The sequence below is a fragment of the Helianthus annuus genome, chromosome 17, assembly GCF_002127325.2.
Source record: "Helianthus annuus cultivar XRQ/B chromosome 17, HanXRQr2.0-SUNRISE, whole genome shotgun sequence".
Taxonomy (NCBI): domain Eukaryota; kingdom Viridiplantae; phylum Streptophyta; class Magnoliopsida; order Asterales; family Asteraceae; genus Helianthus; species Helianthus annuus.
In genome coordinates this window covers 33,629,792-33,653,911 of record NC_035449.2, presented here as the reverse complement: position 1 = coordinate 33,653,911, position 24,120 = coordinate 33,629,792, and the positions used below count along the sequence as shown (strand labels likewise).

Below are 24,120 nucleotides of genomic sequence, written 5' to 3'. Positions count from 1 at the left end.
TCATGCTAATGTAATTTTATTGTTTTTTAATTTAGTGTAACTTTGATGTTTTTAATTTAATTTATTATGAAAGTTTATTGTTTTTTATTTATTTATATTAAATTAATTATTGCAAAAAAAAAAAAATAATCATAAAAGTTTACCACTTCAGCAAGTGTTTAAACCAATGCCAACACTTTTCAGCAAAGTTTAAACACTTTTGCCAAATTGACATGGCACGCTCTGATTGGTCGGTTCAATGTTTTGCCACTCTAAACTGTTTAACCACTCCTTATACCCTTATACCTGAAAGATAAATAATAAAGCACTAGAAAACAACAAACCTAATAAAAGATCATAACGCGATGATAAGAAAATAACAATATCATATAAAGGGTCGGCCCTAAGAATTTGTGTACCCTGTTCGAGCTCAAAAAAATGTACCCTTAGGCCTTAACGAAATAGGGTATTGGGCTCAATAAAGGTCTAAACCTAATGCGAAAGGAGTTAATAACTAATCTAAACCATAAGAATAGTTTTTTAAGGGGGCATTTGTTGATGTTTGTATGGGTGTACCATATTAAAAAATTATTTTACATATACATATCGAGTTTTTTTCATAAAAAAACGTGTCACTCAAAATATCGGGCCCTCCCCGTCCACCCCCAGGGCCGGCCAATATAATATAGTAAATATATAAAGTAAAGGTAAACAGAAAATGATCTCATGATCGCACACGGAGTCAGCTACCTGGAAAAATACAATTAGTATGAGATAGAAACATAGCTATATTTGGCTTCTTATGGTTTTGATTGAATCAACTTGATCATGAGGCATTATCTTTATAAAATTGAACCAGTTTGGCCATCGACATAAAACCAAGTTGATCATTAGGCATTAAGCTTACACGACATGAACCAACTTGACCATCAACATTAAACTAATTTGACCATCATGCATTATGCTTACAAGATTTAACCAATTTGATGCCATAAATCTTTGATCATCTTCTCTCGAAACCCATAAATCATCGTCATTGCTTCAAAAGAAACGAGGGGCCGGGTCTGATTTCATCTTTTAATAGTAAAAACTTACACAACCTACGTTCCATCGAGCGCAGGATTTTATTTTATTGTATTTATTTATTTTGCCCATGGTAGTAGACCGATGTAAATGTTTTGAACCCACTTAAGAGTTTCTGGACTAGCGGAATAAAGTGAAGTGAATCTAATATTACATTTTTAACCTTGTTGGATTTTATTTTATTTGTTTGGTTGATGGTCTAGTAAAACTTAATTTTGAATTTTATTTATACATGTTTGGTTTATCCGGTTTGTTGAAGTTACAATTGTAATTCAAAAGGATACATGTTTTGTTGAAAATAAGATGAGTATATATAATTTTCTCAATTGTTTCATGTAGTAACTTAATCACACGATATCCTTCTTCTTCTTCACCACCACCACCACTTTCTTCGCCAGCACTGTCATCGTTTGTTGTTGCCACCACCGATGTTATTGACACTATTGCCTCTATCTTCACCATCACCACTACCACCACCACCACAATCCAATTTCTTTAACAAATGTATATCATACAAATAACTATTTTGTCAACTAAATGCATTAGGTGTTACGGTTTCTTTCATAGATTAAAATCCCTTAGAATTTCATTTACTTGTATTGAGTTTAGTTCCAATTCATTTGAAAAATACAATTCAATTATTTTAAAAATTATGTGAACCAAGCATCCTTTTTTGTTAAGTTTTGATAACGAGTTTAAATCTGATATCTAAAATGGATGTAATAACATTCATTATATTTTAGGAAACCATCAACTTATCTTAATTACCCTCGAAAAATGATACGGTCCTTATCACTATTCATTTATTCTTTTTTTTTTAAACGGGAAATGTTACTTCTTTACACTAACTGTTCTAAATTATTTCCCCTTACTTAGGTTTGAACTTAAAACCTTCTCTTTAAGAGACATGCGCCTCTACCAAGTGTGCTATTCGTTTATTTAAATAAATAAATATAACAACTTAGAATACCAATTTAACCGATTTTTGTCCATAAAAACCAATAATTGTATCTGCTATATGAGAAGTATACATAGACGTTGAAGTGTAAAGGATATATAATACTTGTGAGCTTAGAAAACAGCAAGAAGCAATTAAGCATTTGTCTTTCTCCTTTGCAAGTGTTTCCCATCTCTTCTTCATAACCAATGTCACCACCGTCGTCTTTGCTGCAAAATGAAGTCGGAAAAGCTCATCACCACCATAATCCACCACTACCAAAACCAGTCCAACGAAAGCCTGGTGGATGGAGGTCCATGCCTTATATTTTAGGTATTAATATTATTAACTTCTCTTTAGATACGATAACATTTAGACTATGGTAACTTGTATTTTCTTGTTTGGATACTCTATTCATTTTCCTTACTTTTGAAAATATCAACTATGCATAGGAAATGAATCTTTTGAAAGACTCGCGTCAATTGGGTTGGTAGCTAACTTCACGGTGTTTCTAATGACGGTATTCCACATGAACCAAGTATCAGCGTCAAACCTAATCAACATTTGGTATGGAATTAACAATTTTCTCCCGCTCATTGGAGCCTTCATCTCTGATGCTTATGTTGGCAAATTTTGGGTCATCGCCTTCTCCTCTTTCGCTACTCTTTTGGTAATTTTCATCAACTTTGCTAGCTTGCATACACCAAACATAATATTAACGTTTTGCAACTAATGGTATAGTGGTAATATTCGAATTCCGTTTGTAGTAATTTTTGGGGTGAGTTTACATCAAGAACAAATCATCACGTTATTTATTTCGATTATTACGTACAACCATATTGGTTGGACTTTTTTATTCGTCAAGTAAACGACAAAGTCGTTTGCCAGACATTTAATACGGATACCATATATTCATTGGATCTACTGTCATTTTAGCTCAAAATTATTGACCATACAATACCCGTCTAGTCGTCTTCGTCTTTATTATAATTATAATAAATAAGCAATCAAACATCAACAATGTTATCAGTAACTGTTACTAACTATTTTATTTAGTTTATTATCAATTTATTTTTTATGCATGCATGATATATATTAATTACGGATTGGTAATTAAGTGTTTTCGGGTAATATAATATAAACAAACAACTGTTTATATATGTATGTATTAAAAGTAAACATGATGTCATTTCTATCATGATTAAAAGATTATAAGGGGAAATGTTTAGCCTGTATGTCAAAAAGTGTAAATGAATTTGGATGGCCATGAATGTCATGAACGATGAAAGTGAGGTATGATTTTGCTGGTTCTGTTTTCGGACTTTTATCATTCGATTAATCTTTTGATTTAACAAAAATATGGAAATGGTTAAATTACATGATAAATAAACAGATTTTAGACTCTAACATTAATATGAAAACTCGTATTCCACTTTTATTGTAGTTATATTATAATGACAAAAAACATATAAATTACCTTAGTAATATTTTTATGCCGGTTTCTTGGTCCAGACGGTTCAAACAACGTATCAACAAATATGAACACGAGATATTGGAGAACAAACCCACGACTCTTTCTATAACGAACTTACAAAGAAAAAGGATAAATAAAAATATTAACCTAGACCCCTATTTATAATACTACTAAACTTGCTCTCCAAGAAATTAAACCTTTCCTAAATCAATTACAATATAATTCCATAAAATACACCAAACTTTGATAAAAACTAATTATATCAATCTTTCAGTATGGCCCTTCAACTTTCAACTCATATAAGTTTTAAGATTAACTTTGAACAAGGTTTCGTTAAGAGAGCATATGTATCTTGCTAGCATTTGTTTTATATATATAGCAAGTGAACCATAATCTTGAATGATTAACTCTGTTGTTTATCTAGGGAATGGTGACCATGACCTTAATAGTAGCATTGCCAAAGTTGCACCCACCATCATGTGCCCGTCAACAAGCCCTACTCAACCAATGTGAGGGTGCAACCACTAGACAGTTTGGCTTCTTGGTCTTGGCCCTCGGGTTCCTGTCCGTAGGAACGGGTGGGATAAGGCCTTGCAGTCTACCATTTGGCGTGGATCAGTTTGACCCAACCACTGATGAAGGTAGGAAAGGCATTGATAGCTTCTTCAATTGGTATTACACCACCTTTACTATCATTATGCTCATATCCATGACCGTAGTCGTCTACATCCAAGACTCGGTGAGTTGGGTCTTGGGGTTCAGTATCCCAACTATACTCATGGCATGCTCCATTGTGTTGTTCTTTGTGGGTTCTAAAATGTACATTTACGTCAAACCCAGTGGTAGTATTTTCTCTGGGATGGCGCAAACGCTTGTTGCGGCTTACAAGAAACGTAATCTTCAAGTTGAAAAGGCAATGCTATATGATCCGCCTATGACTAAAGGAACATACCAATTTCAAAAGTTGCCTCTGACTAATCGATTTAGGTAAGTTATTTAAATTCAAATGCGTATACTCTGAATAATTATATTTATAACGATCAACGAAAGTTTATTATTATTTTTTTTTAATTTATTATGTAGGTACTTGAACAAAGCAGCTATAATATTGGATGGTGAAACAAACCCGGACGGATCTCGAGTAAGTTCTTGGAACTTGGCAAGTATACAACAAGTTGAAGAAGTAAAATGCCTAATAAAAGTTATTCCTATATTAGTCTCGGGTGTTATATGTTACACAGCGTTAGTCCAACAATGGACTTTCACTGTGACACAAGCCCTGAAAATGGATCGTCATCTTGGTCCACACTTTCAGATACCAGCAGGGTCAATAGGTGTCATATCCATGATCACCATCGGGATATGGCTCCCAATCTATGACAGGATCCTTGTCCCATCTCTTCGAAAAATAACAAAAATAGAAAGTGGGATAACGCTCCTCCAACGTATCGGAATTGGTATTGTTTTTTCTATCTTGGCGATGATTGCTGCTGCAATGGTTGAGAAAAAGAGACGTGATTCTGCAACTTCTCACAACCGGCCAGACGGGGTGGCACCCTTGTCGGTCATGTGGCTCGCACCACAACTGATCTTGATGGCGTTTGCCGAGGTGTTTAACCTTCTCGGCCTATTGGAGTTTTACTATAAGGAGTTTCCGGATAACATGAAAAGTATGAGTACTGCGATGTTCTGTGTGATGGCTGGGGTGGGAAATTATTTGAGTAGTGCATTGGTTACTACGGTGCATAAGGTGACCGGAAAACATGGACAACCGAATTGGTTAGCCGCCGACATCAACGCTGGCAGGGTCGATTACTTTTATTATGTGATAGCTGGATTGGGGGTGTTGAATATGGGTTATCATCTTATAGTCTCATCTCAATATCAATACAAGGAAAAGATCCAAGGTAGTGAAGAAGAATCCAAGTTGGATATTGAGTTAAATGTGTCAAAAAAATGATATCATTTTGCTTTGTAGAGATTGGTACAAGAATATATATGTGTTATAATATCTAGTTGTAATGTAACAAAACGGGAGATGAATATGGTTATAGTTATGATATAATGTATGCATATGGTGCACTTTTTAAAATTGAATATGGTTATAGTTATTATACAATGTAATTTTGCTTATGTGATATGAACCAATCGGTTGATAGATAATCCATTGAGTGGATCAAATTCAAAATAAATTAGCAAGAAGCAAGACTTGAGATAATTCTCTAAACCCACATTGGCATTTTATGAAACAACTTACTTGTAGGCAAAGAAATTAACTAGTAATAACGATGAGATGAGAAGAGCAACAAACCTTGTCTTTATTCTCCTTGGAAATCGAAGGCTCAGAGCTTTCTTCACATCATGTAACCAAATACCCTTCTTCCCATTTGTTTGTTAAATGTTATTCTAAAAAAGTCAAGGTGATAAAATTATCCAGGTTGTTTTATTGTCAAACTAGATGTTTTTAACTTAATCAAAACAAATACCACACTTATACTGCAGCTAATCGCTACAAGACTTCAAACATTGAATTAACACTTATATGTACAATTTTGATTCAAACTCCAAGAAGTAAAAGCATCAGTGCTCATAATTCCAAAATCAGCAGCACTCTTCTTCGTCTCTTCTTCCTCTATGGTCATGAACGATTGATTTAGGGTTCAATCGTGAATTAGGAAGGGTGAAGCATGAGTAACCGAGTTAGAAAAATCAATTTGGGGTTCAATCGTGAATTAGGAATTTGAAGCATGATGTAGTGATAATTTTGGTGCGAGGTTTGATGAGGAATGCATAGGTAGTCTTCTTCTCGGTGGCCTTCTTCTCTTTAGTGATTCCCCCTGCAATGTTTGTTTTCAATTGTTCCATTAGATCGTGGTAGGTTGTACATGGCTTATGGAGGTAGGCGACGTGGGGAGGAAAAAAAGTGGGAGGGCGGTAATTGCTCAACTGAACTGAGAAGACTACCTAGATTTGTAGGAGGTTTGAGTTATAGAGAGCATGGGCAGGAAAATGTGGAGCTAACCACCGACTAAGGAAATCGTAAATAATCGCCCTAAATCGTCACAACGGTTATTTTTATTTAACCTCTACCGGATTCCCTCCAACACAATCACCACATTTGAAATTTGAATTGCGGTCAGTTATGGGATTTTCTTCCTTGACTTTAGCCTCTAATTATAGACTGAATATACAGTTACCTTGACCCTAGGTTGTAGAGATTATTCCATGATTTTATATTCATTTTTATGTGTATCTATTTGACCCAGTTGTGTAATGAAAAAATCGATTCAGTTGAAGCTTTTATATGGTATCTAAGCAGAAGATCAGCCACCCATCATCACCACTAAACTTCTTTTCCGGCCATTGCAATCCCTACCATGTCTACTGAAAGCTCTCTATCTTCTTCATCCATTCCAACAACAAACCTCAATATCACTCTTGTAACCTTCCCCTCCTCCATCAAACTAACATCCACCAACTACTTAAGTTAGAAAACCAAAACCGAAGCCCTCCTTCTATTAGCGGACTATATTATCATATGTTTAGAAACGATTGTATCTCCATATTTATAGGGAATTAGTTAGTCTTGTAATCCCTATATATATCACATTGTATTATTGTATTGGATCAATGAAAGAAATACCGTAAATACTTTTATGGTATCAGAGCCCCAAAATCCTAAAACCCTAAGCCACTGTCGCCTGCCCCCTCCTTCCCTACACCCTGTTCCAACGAGATCATGGCTGGAAAAGACAAAGAAGACTCAGGATCCAAATCGGTTACGACCGATCAGGAGGCTCTTCACCCGGTTTGTTCAGTGACGAATATTTAAAACAAAGTTCGAACCCTAGACGATGTCAAGGTTACCTACACTTCGTGGGTAAAGCTCTTTAAGCTTCACGCTAAAGGCTATGAAGTACTCAACCACATCGATGGTACGGAACCCCCATCAAAAGATGACGAGAGTTACGACTCTTGGGTCAAGATCGACGTGATTGTGTTGCAGTGGATCTATGGTACGTTGTCCGATGATCTTTTGGTTCGAATCCTCGACTATGAAACCACAGCCCAACAGGCTTGGAACAAGATTCAAACAATTTTTCAAAACAATAAAAACTTGCGGGCATCGTCTCTCATGCATGCGTTTACAACAACCACGTTGGCCTCCTGTTCGTCGCTGAATGATTACTTTAAAAAGCTCAAAGACATCGCCGAACAACTTAGCGATGTAGACCAACCCGTTACAGAATCAAGACTTGTGCTTTAGATGGTTCAAGGCCTTCCGCCGGAGTTTGATACCACTGCCCAGTTCATCAATCAATCCAATACTTCGTGGGATGATGCTCGGGATATGATCGACCGGGAGCAGCGAAGACAAGCGGCTCGAGAACAACACTCAGCTTTCACCGTTCCACGCACGGGTCAGACACCAGGTACTGGGGCGGTCGTGGCCGTGGTTGTGACAACTCGAGTTTCCAAGATTTCCATCTTCGCATTAATTGCACGTTAATTGTTTGTTACACGACTTGTTGTTTCACAATTGTACACGTTGTAATATGTTAAATCGTATTGTGGTTGGTATGTTAGATGTGGTGTGTATTAAGTGTGTATGTATTATATGTGTGTGTGTTTATTTGATCTTGAAACCCATCGGCATAATTAGTCGAACTCGGCCCAAACACGACATTGAACACCAATAATTAAACCTTTGGACTTGGCCTAAATATTGAACTGCATGGTTGTGTAGTCTCGGCCCTAAAATCACAGTTTGACTAGCCCTTGTAACCGGCCCAAGTCCTTTAACCATATAATTACTTATACGTAAATGACTAGGAATGCAAACCAAAACAAACCCTACATCTACATCTGTTGTGCGACGGCAGTAGTAAAAGACCCCCCACCCCTCTCTCGTGACATCAACCTAGCAAATCAAATTACTGGTTAGTGATTTCTCTTGTTTGAGTTGTTTTGATAATCATACTTGTGTGAGTAAGATTGATGTGTCGCATGAATATGATGTATAACCTATTTGTTGTGTTAGTGATGTGCGTACGAAATGTGTTTCGGTTTGGCAGAGAGGGATAATATGCTAATTAGTATGGATGGTCGATTAAGTGCATATTATATATTTAAGGTTGTTGTCCGATTTGGCAGTTTTCATCAGTAATAATGATATACTTCTTCATTATATGCATTGAATCCCTTGTGATGTTATTTATAGATTTCATGATTTAGTTGATTTTAGATCACTTGATATGAACATTGTGTACATGATTCGGATTTTTTGATTGGACCGAATACATTAACAGATCATACATATTTTATTTAGGCTATATGCTTGTTAATGGAATTGTCAGAAAGCATGTGATGGGTTATTTGTTTTCAACCTTGATCCTTGTTTAGCAATAATGATGATCCGACAACTGGTCATGCCGTTGACTATTTAGTATGAACTATGTTGGAGGTCCAATAAGAAGTGGTGATTATGCACCTTTGGTCCAATCAAAAGAGTGTCACCATACATACTTGATTACATTTGTGATTGTACTCAAATTAAAAAAATAAGGAACACCACATGGATTTGTCGGATGATATTTCAATAGAGTGATGGCCGACAACTATGTTGTTAAGCAATTCTTATTGGACCGCACCATAATAGCATGTGATTGTCCTATCTTTAATCTGATTCTATGTATGTTGGTTTTGTAAACACCTTTCGTATTGATGAATAACGATTACTACTTACTTACATGTTCAATATGATTGGTGGCTTGATCCTGGTCATGTCACGCCTCTAAGCGGTGATACTCCGCGGGTGGATTTTGGGGGTGTGACAGATTGGTATCAGAGCCATTGGTTATAGAGAACTTGGTTTTAATATGGGAAAAACGTTTTTATTAAAACCAGACTATAACCAGAACAGTGCTCTCAACGATCCACAACGACGCTTCGCTCCACGTGCAAGACTCCACATCCTAGGTAATAAGGTTTATGTTTATTACCTGCTTGCTAGAACTATATAGAACTTTGCTCGTAGTATGCTTAGATTACATTGCCTACTATACGACATTGCATGAGAATACCTATGTGCTTACTCTCTTCTGTCATCGCACTACTCGCGAACCATTCTCACTTACACTACTTTTACTATGAAGAACAATGGCTGGACGCATTAACATGACTCAAGCCCAGTTGACGGCTCTTATCAATGAACAGGTTGCTGCGGCACTTGCAGCTGCAAACGCAGGAGGTATACCCTGCAGTCGTAACTCATCCTAGGATCTTTAGATCCTACGTTCCTAAACCAACTCTTATGTTTAACCTCATTCTGTTCTTACACATTAGGTCAACACGTTCAGCAGCCTGTATGTACTTTCAAGAACTTCATGGACTGTCGTCCAAGCACATTCAGTGGCACCGAGGGGGCAGTGGGACTCCTCCAGTGGTTTGAGAAGCTAGAGTCAGTATTTGAAATGTGTGAATGCCCTGAGGCTCGCAGGGTGAAGTACGCCACTGGCATTCTCGAAGGAATAGCGCTAACTTGGTGGAACGCGCAAGTGCAGATCTTAGGGTTGGCAGCTGCTAACGCCACCCCTTGGAATGATTTCAAGGAACTCATTAAAAGGGAATACTGTACACGGGAAGACATCCACAAGTTGGAAGATGAGCTTTACCATCTGAAAATGACTGGGTCAGAAATCGAAGCCTATACCAAAAGGTCAAATGAGCTGGCCGTGCTGTGTCCAACTATGGTGGACCCTCCAGTTAAGCGTATTGAGTTGTATCTCAAGGGTTTGGCGCCAGAAATCCAGAGCCATGTGACATCGGCTAACCTTGACAACATTCAGGCCATTCAACGCCTCGCTCATCGCCTCACAGATCAGGCAGTGGATCAGAACAGGCTGCCTAAACGTATCAGCGCTACTGCTACCGTTCCTACTTCTACTACACTTGCTACTCCCAATGACAACAAGAGAAAATGGGATGGGGATTCCAGCAGGGGATCAGTTTCTGTTCAGTCTCAAGCACAGCAGCGTAAGACAAATGACTACAAGAATCCGGTTCAGCAATCATCAGGCAGTCAGGGGCAGGGTGGATATCGGGGAATTCACCCATTGTGTAATAGGTGCAACAGACACCACAGTGGACGGTGTCGCAAGGAACGTTGTCAGAGATGTCTCAAGATAGGGCATGAAGCTAAGGACTGCAGGAGTTCGCGACCTGCAAATCAGAATCAGCAACACCCACCACCAGCTCCACAAAACCCGCAGCAGCAGCAACAGCGGGGCAACAGGGGATGTTTTCAGTGTGGGGCTGAAGGTCATTTCAAGCGTGATTGCCCCCAGTTAAACCAGAACCAGAATCGCAACAACAACAACAACCAAGGCAATGGCAACAATAATGGTGGGAACAACAACGGCAACGAAGCAAGGGGTCGTGTATTTGTGCTGGGGCAGGGAGAAGCGAGAAATGATCCCAACGTAGTCATGGGTAAGTTCCTTCTTGACGACTTTTATGTTACTGTATTGTTTGATTCGGGTGCGGATACAAGTTATGTGTCTTTGAAAGTTAGTCAAATGTTAAAACGTACACCAACTCCCTTGAAAACCCAACGTGTCGTAGTGTTAATTAATGGTAAAAGCCTAGAAGCAACACACATAGTTCAGGGTTGTAATCTTATCCTCGCTGGTCAGACTTCCTCCATCGATCTTATTCCTATAGTTCTGGGTAGTTTCGACATCGTCATTGGCATGGATTGGTTATCCGAGCAGCAGGCAGAGATCCTTTGTAAGGAGAAGACCATTCGTATTACTCGTTCGGGTAAGGAACCTCTCGAAGTTCAAGGCGACGAGAGTGGTGCTGTGGTTGGCATCATCTCTTTCTTGAAGGCTCAGAAATGCTTGCGAAAGGGTTACACTGCCATTTTGGCACTAGTTACGGATGCATCGACGAAAGAGAAAAGAATAGAGGATATTCCAGTTGTACACGAGTTTTCTCAAGTGTTTCCTGAAGATTTACCTGGACTACCGCCTCATCGTCAGGTCGAATTTCAAATCGAGCTCGCTCCGGGAGCAGCACCCATAGCTCGAGCACCATATCGTTTAGCTCCAACTGAACTGGAAGAACTGTCAAAGCAGCTACAAGAGCTCTTGGAAAAGGGCTTTATTCGTCCAAGCTCTTCGCCTTGGGGAGCTCCAGTGTTATTCGTGAAAAAGAAGGACGGTACCTTCAGGATGTGCATTGATTACCGGGAACTTAACAAGATGACATTGAAGAACCGCTACCCTCTTCCTCGTATAGACGACTTATTCGACCAGTTGCAAGGGTCGAGCTACTACTCCAAGATAGACTTGAGGTCGGGTTATCATCAGCTGAGAGTCCGGGATGAGGACGTCTCCAAGACAGCATTCAGAACTTGTTACGACGCATGATTTAGAGCTGGGAGCTGTTGTTTTCGCGCTTAAGATATGGCGACACTACCTGTACGGTACCAAGTGCACTATCTACACCGATCACAGGAGTCTCGAGCATATCCTTAAGCAAAAGAATCTGAACATGCGTCAACGAAGATGGGTCGAACTTTTGAACGATTACGAATGCGCTATTAAGTACCATCCAGGCAAAGCCAATGTTGTGGCTAACGCCCTTAGTCGGAAAGACTCTACACCTAAGCGCGTACAAGCATTGCAACTCACCATTCAATCCAGTCTTTCAGCACAAATACGAGATGCTCAGGTAGAAGCATTGAAATCGGAAAACGTCAGGGCTGAAGCCTTACGCGGCTCAAGGAAACGAGTAGAACAGAAGGAAGACGGTGCCTACTATGTAGCATGGCATATTTGGGTCCCACTTTACGGCGACTTGCGTGAGCTAGTGATGGATGAAGCTCACAAATCGCGCTACTCGGTACATCCAGGGTCGGATAAAATGTACCACGACATCAGAACAACGTATTGGTGGCCTAGCATGAAGGCCCACATCGCTACCTATGTCAGCAAATGCTTGACCTGGGTAAGAGTCAAGGCAGAATATCAGAAACCAGCGGGCCTACTTCAGCAACCCAAGATACCGCAATGGAAATGGGAAGAAATTTCCATGGATTTTGTTACAGGCCTACCCAGATCTCAGCGTGGGAATGATACTATATGGGTGATCGTGGATCGACTCACCAAGTCTGCACACTTCCTGGCTATTAAGGAAACGGATAAGTTCTCCACCCTCGCAGACGTTTATCTTAAAGAAGTTGTTTCGAGGCACGGGGTGCCCACCTCCATCATTTCGGATCGGGATGCACGATTCACGTCAGAGCTATGGCAAGCGATGCACAAATCTTTTGGCTTACGGTTAGACATTAGCACAGCATATCATCCTCAGACGGATGGGCAGTCTGAGCACACGATTCAGACTCTTGAAGACATGCTTCGGGCTTGCGTTATCGGCTTCGGCAACGGCTGGGAAAAGCATCTCCCTTTGGTGGAGTTTTCGTATAATAACAGCTATCACACCAGCATTCAAGCCGCTCCATTTGAGGCATTGTACGGGCGTAAATGCCGGTCACCTCTCTGTTGGACTGAGGTGGGGGACAGTCAGATCACGGGTCCAGAGATTGTAGTGGACACCACGGAGAAGATTGCACAAATACGACAACGCATGGCGGCAGCTCGCGACCGTCAGAAAAGCTACGCGGATAAGCGTAGGAAGCCATTGGAATTTCAGGTCGGGGACCGGGTTTTACTCAAAGTCTCACCCTGGAAGGGTGTGGTTCGCTTTGGCAAACGGGGCAAACTCAATCCGCGGTATGATGGACCGTTTGAAATTGCAGAAAGAATAGGCAAAGTGGCCTACAGACTAAACTTACCAGCTGAACTCGGTGCAGTTCACAATGTTTTCACGTGTTGAATCTGAAGAAGTGTGTAACAACTATTATTAAAATCAATAATTAGAATGATAATTAATCAATAAGGAAACCCTAATTGAAACACCCAAGTAATTCTGCACTAACCCTAAAATTTTCGAAACAATCAGAATCAGGATCAGGGCCCCTAAAACTTAGGGGGGTTAAACCCTAGTAGATGTTTATCTTTCAATTTTGCTGTAAAAATGAAATTAGTTCGTGCAAGTTACTCAGCCAAGCTACTGGGACACAAAGCAAACCTAGGGTAGATTAGGGCCTGTCGCGCCACGCGACAGGAACAGGAGAACCCCTCGCGTGGCGCGAGGGGGGTGATTTTCTAACTATAAATAGTAGGCTGTGGGACTGGAACTTCTGCGTTGATTTGACGTTTAAATTCCAAATACACTTCGAGTTATGATAGAAATAGTCTGAAAACACCCACTAATATCGAATCGCTGCCGCAGAACAGGGTAATTACTCGATCGCTATTACGATTCATTTTCCGGGATCAATATATCCAAAGAATGTCTAAGTGCCGCCCACATTGGGTTATACTTTGTCGTTTGTCGTCAATTCGATAAATGAGTTGAAGTATTATACTTTGTCGTTTGTCGTCAATTCGATAAATGAGTTGAAGTATTGCACTTTGTCATTCATTGTGAGAATTTGATCTCGTGAGTTATCGTAACTGCTGTATTGATCACTAACCCTGTTTTGTGTGCATTATTGTTGAATTTAGGTTAACAGGGCTAAAATCATATTCTGTCAGTACTAAATCTGCAATGTGGGTTATTCTTCTTTTATAAACTCTTTTCTCACAGTTTGTGAGTTGTTAACTATTTTACAATACTCCAAATTCATTTTTCCGAGATTATAATACCAGTGATTAAGTTGATGTAATCACCAAATTACAGCCAGTATGTGGGGTATTGTGCACAGTATTATTATTATTGTTTCCTTCACATTAGGTGGGCGAGCCTAAATGTGACATACGTCATTCATTGGGGCAGCCAATGGTGATATGACCACTGTCACAGATCCGGTCGAGTGACAAATACTGTGGGTAGTTGGTTGATATCAGAAACATACGTAAAAGATCTTAACACTGTGAATAATCATAAAATGTGTCATTTTCAGTAACTAGAATAATTCACTCAGTATTTCCCGCTGACAAAATCTTTTTCAAACATGTTTCAGGTAATCTGCTGTAAATCAGGAAAAGTGCTGAGGAGCATTTCAAGCTTAAAATAGTGGCTCAGTATAAAATAAAGAAAGATGTTTTGAAATAAAGATTTATCACTAAACTTATGTATTGTAAATTATCGGGGTTTTATCCCGAATTGTGAAATACAAATAATCGGGAAAAGTTTTAGCTTTACAACGGTCCTAATATTAAAAATTTCCGCTGCTAAACTCAATTAAACAAATATCACGGGGTTTATGTCCCGCGGCTCCAGAAACGGGTCAAACCGGGTCGGGGGCCGTGACAGAAACAAGGTGGTATCAGAGCCACTGAGTTAAGCTAATTAAGTATTTAAAATACTTAATTTTCCTGATTACTATTATGTAATTATGTGTTATGTGCTTTTAACTGATTATTTGTTAGTTATAGTATGGGTAAACAAAAGTTGCAAGATATCTATCTTAAATTAGATAGATCAATTTACGAAGAGGGAAGTTCGTCCAAAACTAAATTTTCAAAGCTCCCTACAATTCCTGAAGAAGGAATATTTGTGAAAAAAGCGAATTATGAATATCCGCTTTCTCCTAGAAAAAGGAGTATGATTATTAAGAAAAGTAAGGAGCAAATCCGAGAAAAGAGGATTAAAAAGGAAACCCAGGATTTAATCAATAAATCACCTTGGGAAGATAAGTTAGATGAAAAATGGGCAAATTTATATATGCTAGCTACTGTAGCAGAAAATGCAAATCTTTAAAGTACTCTAAATATAGTACTAGTATTTCTCAGTAAGTAAATAAATAAAACTGAGTATGTGTTTCCTTGTATTTAGTACAAATAGTGTGCAATAAAACTTCCATGTTATTTGTTAAACTTTGCTCCAAAGTTTTAACTTGAGATTTTGTGCATTTTGCATATATGCCACACAGCATGAACGAGATATCTGAAGCTTTTCAGAACCTCAATCTGTACCCAGTGAATATAGAAGTTTCTCATGAATTTACGGGATATGTTGCTGATGTGGACCAACCTATAAAATCTCCTACTCCACCAGTGACCAAACCAAAAAGAAAGAAAAAGAAAAATTATGTATGGGGAAGCCGTATACGTAAGAAAAAGCCAGTTACAAAACCTCCTAAAATTAGTAAACCTTTAGAGAAAGGAAAGGCAATTATAATCCAGGAAAACCCTAATCAGCGAGAACAGGAAACTGAAGCCAATAATGAGTCTAGGCAAATGGAGGAACAGTTTGATCAGTATTCTCAAGAAATAGAAATAGAAATAGGGCAAGAGTCTAGAACAACTCAGGTAGAAGTTGGAGAGAGTTCTAATCAAAACAAGAGAATTACTTTTCAAGAGCAGATAGATATTTTACTAGAAAAATGTGAGACTATGCAACCTGCCAGTCCGGGTATTTTTACCTATCCTATCGAAAACCCAATCCCTATGAATTTTGCACCAACCATCACTGAACCAATAGTCCATAACCAACCTGTAGAAATGGAAGAATGGTGGACCAACGATTGGCAATTTCAAAATATTGTCAATAGCCCTTACTCGTTTCTTCCACAGTTCGACCCAGAACCCCTACCTAATCCACCAATGAGCAATGAAAATCTGGCTGAACTTCGCCATTTCGGTGAAGAGTTGATGGATGCAGGAAATAGAATTAGGGAGATAGGGGGACAGATTGCCTGGAAGTATGACGAGAGGGAACTCCGTTTCTAGAATAACAAATAGGAGGATGGTAAAACTATCTTTGTATAATAGTAAAAGTAAATAGCGAAACCAGTTGTAACATAACAAATAAAACCTTGTACAATATCGGTGTGTATTGATGCATACTATACTGATATAAAATGGAATCGAGAAATCGATAATTTTGGCTTTATGTGCTTTAAATTGTTTGAATTATTTGTATAAATTGCTAATTGCTAATTACTTATAATAAATTATCATCAGATGGCAAATAATAACGAACCAGTAAATGAAGTTAATCAATCGGAGCAACACCCAGAAGATCAATATATGACCAAACAAGATATTGAAAATATGGTTGCCCAAGGAATAGCTAACGCAATTCCAATGTTCGTTGCTGCTATGAAAAATCCAAACGATCCACAACATATCGTTCCTAGTAAACATACTATCGAAGATAATTTCAGTAATAGTATAAACGGGGGCAATGATCATATGAATCATGACAATGAATCTCAGCACTCGCCGCGCCCTAAGAAACGAAAGGCTGCAACACCTGGTTGCACTTTCAAAGAATTCCTTGCTTGTAAACCCGCTGAATTTGCAGGCAACGAAGGAGCAACTGCAACACTGCGATGGTTAGAGAAAACCGAAGCAGTAATTGCAATAAGTAAATGTGCTGAAGAAGATCAAGTCATGTATTTCTCAAACCTGTTTAAGGAAGGAGCACTAGAATGGTGGAACACAGTACTACAGGCAAAAGGAAGACGGATGGCTTATGCTATCACTTGGGACGAATTTAAAAATCTTGTCGAAAGGAAATTCTGTCCTGAGTATGAGAAGGAACAAATGGCAAATAAGTTCCTAAATCATCGAATGACCGGGGTAGATTGTCGTGGTTATACTTCGACATTCTTCGAATATGCGAGAGTGGTACCTAACTTGGCTTCGCCAGAACCGGTACTCATTTCTCGCTATATTTGGGGATTAATTAGCGAAATTCGCAATATCGTTAAAGCTGCGAGACCTCGCACTATTGACGATGCAGTAGAATTAGCTAACACCTTAACGGATGAACTGATACGCACAAGGGACGAAGATAAGAAGAAGGAATTAGCTCAGAGAATTACCCAAGGATTTAGGATGGGTAATAGTAGTAATTCCAAGAAGAGAGGGACAGGACGATCTGCAACTATGCCATTTTGCAAAATTTGCCGTAAGAGCCATTTTGGAAGATGCAATAGAATTTGCAATTTTTGTAAAACAACAGGACATCGTGAGGAAAACTGCAGGAAGAAATCTGTAATTTGTTACCATTGTGGAGAAGCTGGCCATTTCAAAACTGAATGTCCTAAGTTAGTTAACCCGGTAGACAACAAACCCAAGGCAGCTGAAGGAACTACTAAGAAGAATGCCAGAGCTTTCCAACTGACTACTCAAGAAGCAGAACTCATTCCGGATGTGATCGCTGGTACGTTCTTAGTCCACAACGTCTATGCAAAAGTATTATTTGACTCTGGTGCAAACCAAAGTTTTATAAATACTTCATTCTGTCAAGCTCTTAAGTTACCATTCACTACCGTTAGGCAGATTTTTACAGTGGAAACTGCAGATGGGAATTCTATAGAAATTAATCAGGTTTTGCAAAAAGTAGAAATAGAACTTTCAGGTCATAAATTTGTTGCAAACCTATTGCCTATGAAATTAGCTGAGTTCGATGTTGTGTTAGGAATGGATTGGTTAATAGCCAACCATGCTCAAATCATTTGTGATAGGAACTCTATAGAAATTCAAGCACCTAATGGACAGGTAATTAAGATTTCAGGAGATAAACCTCGGAAGCCATTAAAATTCATATCAGTAATGAAAGTTGCTAATTATGAACGGAACCAAGGAATAGTATATATGATTTCCGTAATCATCTGTACTAAAGGTAAGGAACTCAAGGAAATCCCTGTAGTCTCAGAATACCCAGATGTATTTCCAGAAGATTTACCTGGATTACCACCAGATAGAGAGGTAGAATTTAGGATTCATCTAATTCCAGGAACTACACCGATAGCCAAAGCACCTTATCGATTAGCTCCTACCGAAATGCTAGAATTAAAGAAACAATTAGATGAATTACTAAGCAAAGGATTTATACAACCTAGTTCATCCCCTTGGGGTGCACCAGTGTTGTTTGTGAAAAAGAAAGATGGATCAATGAGAATGTGTATTGATTATAGAGAGTTGAATAAGGTTACAATCAAGAATCGATACCCATTACCTAGGATTGATGATCTTTTCGATCAATTACAAGGAGCTAGGTATTTTTCTAAGATAGACTTAAGATCCGGATACCATCAGTTGAAAGTACAAGAGGAGGACATACCTAAAACTGCTTTCAGAACTAGGTATGGACATTATGAGTTTACAGTCATGCCCTTTGGATTAACTAATGCACCCGCAGCATTCATGGACATGATGAACAGGATCTGTAAACCATATTTGGATAAATTTGTAATTGTTTTCATAGACGATATACTTATTTATTCCAAAAGTCAAGCCAAGCATTGTCAGCATTTGCATGCACTCTTAACTTTGTTAAGAAAAGAAAAATTGTATGCTAAATTCTCAAAGTGTGAATTTTGGCTACAAGAAGTGCAATTCTTAGGCCACATGGTGAATCACGAAGGTATACACGTAGATCCCGCTAAGATCGAAGCCACTACCAACTCGAAAGTTCCACAAACTGCAATGGAAATTAGAAGTTTTATAGGTTTAGCCGGTTATTATAGACGGTTTATTAAGGATTTTTCCAAGATAGCTGTACCATTAACTAAGCTAACCTGTAAAGCCACTAAGTTTGAGTGGGGACCAAAGCAAGAAGAAGCCTTTAGAATTTTAAAGCAGAAATTAACCAATGCTCCAATCTTAGCCTTACCAGAAGGAACAGAAGATTTTGAAGTATATTGTGATGCTTCGAAATTAGGATATGGATGCGTGTTGATGCAACGCAAGAAGGTAATTGCGTATGCTTCCAGACAATTGAAAAAGCACGAAGAAAACTATACAACTCATGATTTAGAATTAGGAGCTATAGTTTTTGCCCTTAAGATTTGGAGACATTATCTGTATGGAAGTAAGTTTACTGTTTATACGGATCATAAGAGTTTAAGGTATATATTCGGGCAAAAAGAGTTAAACATGATACAAAGAAGATGGATGGAAGTTCTGAGTGATTACGACTGTGATATTCAATATCACGAAGGAAAGGCCAACGTAGTAGCAGATGCCTTAAGTCGTAAGTTCCATGAAAAGCAAAAGCGAGTCCGTGCTCTTAGAATAAATCTACAAGTAGATTTACGGGAACAAGTGAAGGAAATCCAGAAAACGGCAATCAAGGACGATGCCGAAGGAATGAAAGGTTACCTAAAAGAATTGGAACAAGGAAATGATGGAATTTGGAAATTTCACCAAAGCAGAATTTGGGTACCTAAACAAGGAAATTTAAGATCGAAAATTTTAGAAGAAGCTCATAAATCTAGGTATACTGTACACCCAGGAAACAACAAAATGTACCAAGATTTAAGAAAGAATTTCTGGTGGATAGGAATGAAAAAGGATATAGCTGAATACGTATCTAAGTGTTTAACCTGTTCACAAGTTAAAGCCGAACACCAGAAACCCTCAGGTTTACTACAACAATTAGAAATGCCTGTATGGAAATGGGAACTCATAACAATGGACTTTGTTACTAAGTTACCCAAAACCAGAAAAGGTAATGATGCAATTTGGGTAATCGTGGATCGATTAACCAAATCAGCTCATTTTCTACCAATAAAAGAAACCTTTAACATGGAAAGATTAGCCAAGCTGTATGTGGATGAAATAGTATCCTTACATGGAGTCCCGCTCTCCATTGTATCGGATAGAGATAGTCGTTTCACTTCCCGATTTTGGACAAGTTTCCAAGAATCAATGGGAACCCGACTCAATCTAAGTACTGCATATCATCCACAAACCGACGGACAAAGTGAAAGGACGATCCAAACTCTGGAAGACATGCTCCGAGCATGTGTAATTGACTTTGGAGGTAATTGGGATAACCATTTACCATTAATTGAATTCTCCTATAACAATAGTTATCACTCAAGTATTGAAGCCGCTCCATTCGAAGCACTGTATGGACGCAAATGCAGAACGCCTGTATGTTGGGCGGAAATAGGAGAAAGTCAATTATCAGGTCCAGAAATTGTGCAAGAAACCACAGACAAGATAACTCAAATCAAGGAAAGATTGAAAACAGCCAGAGATCGCCAGAAGAGCTATGCCGACAATCGTCGCAAACCACTTGAATTCCAAATAGGAGACGAAGTACTACTGAAAGTATCTCCTTGGAAAGGTGTTGTAAGATTTGGTAAGAAAGGAAAACTGAGTCCCCGATATGTTGGACCATTTCCAGTGATTCAACGAATCGGACCAGTTGCTTATCGCTTACAGCTACCAGAAGAACTAGCTGGAGTACATGATGTATTTCATGTATCCAATCTCAAGAAATGTTTATCAGATGAATCTCTGGTAGTACCTCTTCAAGACATAGAGGTAAATGAGAAGCTGAAATTCATAGAAAAACCTTTACAAATAGAAGACAGGAAAATCAAGTTTCTCAAACACAAGCGACTTGTATTGGTGAAAGTCAAATGGAATTCCAAGAGAGGACCAGAATACACTTGGGAACTGGAATCCGAGATGAAGCGCAAGTATCCTCATCTATTTCAGTGAATCTCGAGGACGAGATTTTTCTTAAGGTGGGGAGGATGTAACAACTATTATTAAAATCAATAATTAGAATGATAATTAATCAATTAGGAAACCCTAATTGAAACACCCAAGTAATTCTGCACTAACCCTAAAATTTTCGAAACAATCAGAATCAGGATCAGGGCCCCTAAAACTTAGGGGGGTTAAACCCTAGTAGATGTTTATCTTTCAATTTTGCTGTAAAAATGAAATTAGTTCGTGCAAGTTACTCAGCCAAGCTACTGGGACACGAAGCAAACCTAGGGTAGATTAGTGCCTGTCGCGCCACGCGACAGGAACAGGAGAACCCCTCGCGTGGCGCGAGGGGGGTGATTTTCTAACTATAAATAGTAGGCTGTGGGACTGGAACTTCTGCGTTGATTTGACGTTTAAATTCCAAATACACTTCGAGTTATGATAGAAATAGTCTGAAAACACCCACTAATATCGAATCGCTGCCGCAGAACAGGGTAATTACTCGATCGCTATTACGATTCATTTTCCGGGATCAATATATCCAAAGAATGTCTAAGTGCCGCCCACATTGGGTTATACTTTGTCGTTTGTCGTCAATTCGATAAATGAGTTGAAGTATTATACTTTGTCGTTTGTCGTCAATTCGATAAATGAGTTGAAGTATTGCACTTTGTCATTCATTGTGAGAATTTGATCTCGTGAGTTATCGTAACTGCTGTATTGATCACTAACCCTGTTTTGTGTGCATTATTGTTGAATTTAGGTTAACAGGGCTAAAATCATATTCTGTCAGTACTAAATCTGCAATGTGAGTTATTCTTCTTTTATAAACTCTTTTCTCACAGTTTGTGAGTTGTTAACTATTTTACAATACTCCAAATTCATTTTTATGAGATTATAATACCAGTGATTAAGTTGATGTAATCACCAAATTACAGCCAGTATGTGGGGTATTGTGCACAGTATTATTATTATTGTTTCCTTCACATTAGGTGGGCGAGCCTAAATGTGACATACGTCATTCATTGGGGCAGCCAATGGTGATATGACCACTGTCACAAATCCGGTCGAGTGACAAATACTGTGGGTAGTTGGTTGATATCAGAAACATACGTAAAAGATCTTAACACTGTGAATAATCATAAAATGTGTCATTTTCAGTAACTAGAATAATTCACTCAGTATTTCCCGCTGACAAAATCTTTTTCAAACATGTTTCAGGTAATCTGCTGTAAATCAGGAAAAGTGCTGAGGAGCATTTCAAGCTTAAAATAGTGGCTCAGTATAAAATAAAGAAAGATGTTTTGAAATAAAGATTTATCACAAAACTTATGTATTGTAAATTATCGGGGTTTTATCCCGAATTGTGAAATACAAATAATCGGGAAAAGTTTTAGCTTTACAACGATCCTAATATTAAAAATTTCCGCTGCTAAACTCAATTAAACAAATATCACGGGGTTTCTGTCCCGCGGCTCCAGAAACGGGTCAAACCGGGTCGGGGGCCGTGACAAAGTGCCTGTCAGACGAGACCCTCATAGTTCCTTTAAAGGAGCTCACTATCGACGAGCGGTTGCAGTTCGTCGAGGAACCTGTTGAAATCACGGACCAGGATGTTAAGGTCCTCAAGAACACGAGAATCCCTCTTGTTCGAGTTCGTTGGAACTCCCGTCGTGGCCCAGAGTACACCTGAGAACGAGAAGATCAAATGAAACTCAAGTATCCTCAGTTATTCGAAAACCGTGCAACCACTACTGAGGCTGAAGCTACTACTACAGAATTTCGGGACGAAATTCCAAATCAACGGGGGGATGATGTGACACCCCAGGAAAACCAGTAAACGATACAACTTACCTAGCTTCCTCAGAAACCGCATGCTAAATTTCGGGACGAAATTTCTTTCAAGTTGGGGATAATGTGACAACTCGAGTTTCCAAGATTTCCATCTTCGCATTAATTGCACGTTAATTGTTTGTTTACACGACTTGTTGTTTCACAATTGTACACGTTGTAATATGTTAAATCGTATTGTGGTTGGTATGTTAGATGTGGTGTGTATTAAGTGTGTATGTATTATATGTGTGTGTGTTTATTTGATCTTGAAACCCATCGGCATAATTAGTCGAACTCGGCCCAAACACGACATTGAACACCAATAATTAAACCTTTGGACTTGGCCTAAATATTGAACTGCGTGGTTGTGTAGTCTCGGCCCTAAAATCACAGTTTGACTAGCCCTTGTAACCGGCCCAAGTCCTTTAACCATATAATTACTTATACGTAAATGATTAGGAATGCAAACCAAAACAAACCCTACATCTACATCTGTTGTGCGACGGCAGTAGTAAAAGACCCCCCACCCCTCTCTCGTGACATCAACCTAGCAAATCAAATTACTGGTTAGTGATTTCTCTTGTTTGAGTTGTTTTGATAATCATACTTGTGTGAGTAAGATTGATGTGTCGCATGAATATGATGTATAACCTATTTGTTGTGTTAGTGATGTGCGTACGAAATGTGTTTCGGTTTGGCAGAGAGGGATAATATGCTAATTGGTATGGATGGTCGATTAAGTGCATATTATATATTTAAGGTTGTTGTCCGATTTGGCAGTTTTCATCAGTAATAATGATATACTTCTTCATTATATGCATTGAATCCCTTGTGATGTTATTTATAGATTTCATGATTTAGTTGATTTTAGATCACTTGATATGAACATTGTGTACATGATTCGGATTTTTTGATTGGACCGAATACATTAACAGATCATACATATTTTATTTAGGCTATATGCTTGTTAATGGAATTGTCAGAAAGCATGTGATGGGTTATTTGTTTTCAACCTTGATCCTTGTTTAGCAATAATGATGATCCGACAACTAGTCATGCCGTTGACTATTTAGTATGAACTATGTTGGAGGTCCAATAAGAAGTGGTGATTATGCACCTTTGGTCCAATCAAAAGAGTGTCACCATACATACTTGATTACATTTGTGATTGTACTCAAATTAAAAAAATAAGGAACACCACATGGATTTGTCGGATGATATTTCAATAGAGTGATGGCCGACAACTATGTTGTTAAGCAATTCTTATTGGACCGCACCAT

General features: G+C 38.6%; 1 protein-coding gene across 1 annotated transcript; it reads left to right on the top strand.

The window, feature by feature from the left end:
* The first annotated feature begins 2,043 nt into the window (after nucleotides 1–2,043).
* Nucleotides 2,044–5,565, top strand: LOC110921464 (protein NRT1/ PTR FAMILY 2.13). Its single transcript, XM_022165789.2, has 4 exons — nucleotides 2,044–2,332; nucleotides 2,452–2,669; nucleotides 3,898–4,460; nucleotides 4,557–5,565. Exons 1-4 carry the CDS (start codon nucleotides 2,209–2,211, stop codon nucleotides 5,431–5,433), a joined length of 1,782 nt encoding a protein of 593 aa, XP_022021481.1. The 5' UTR covers nucleotides 2,044–2,208; the 3' UTR covers nucleotides 5,434–5,565.
* The last annotated feature ends 18,555 nt before the right edge of the window (nucleotides 5,566–24,120 follow it).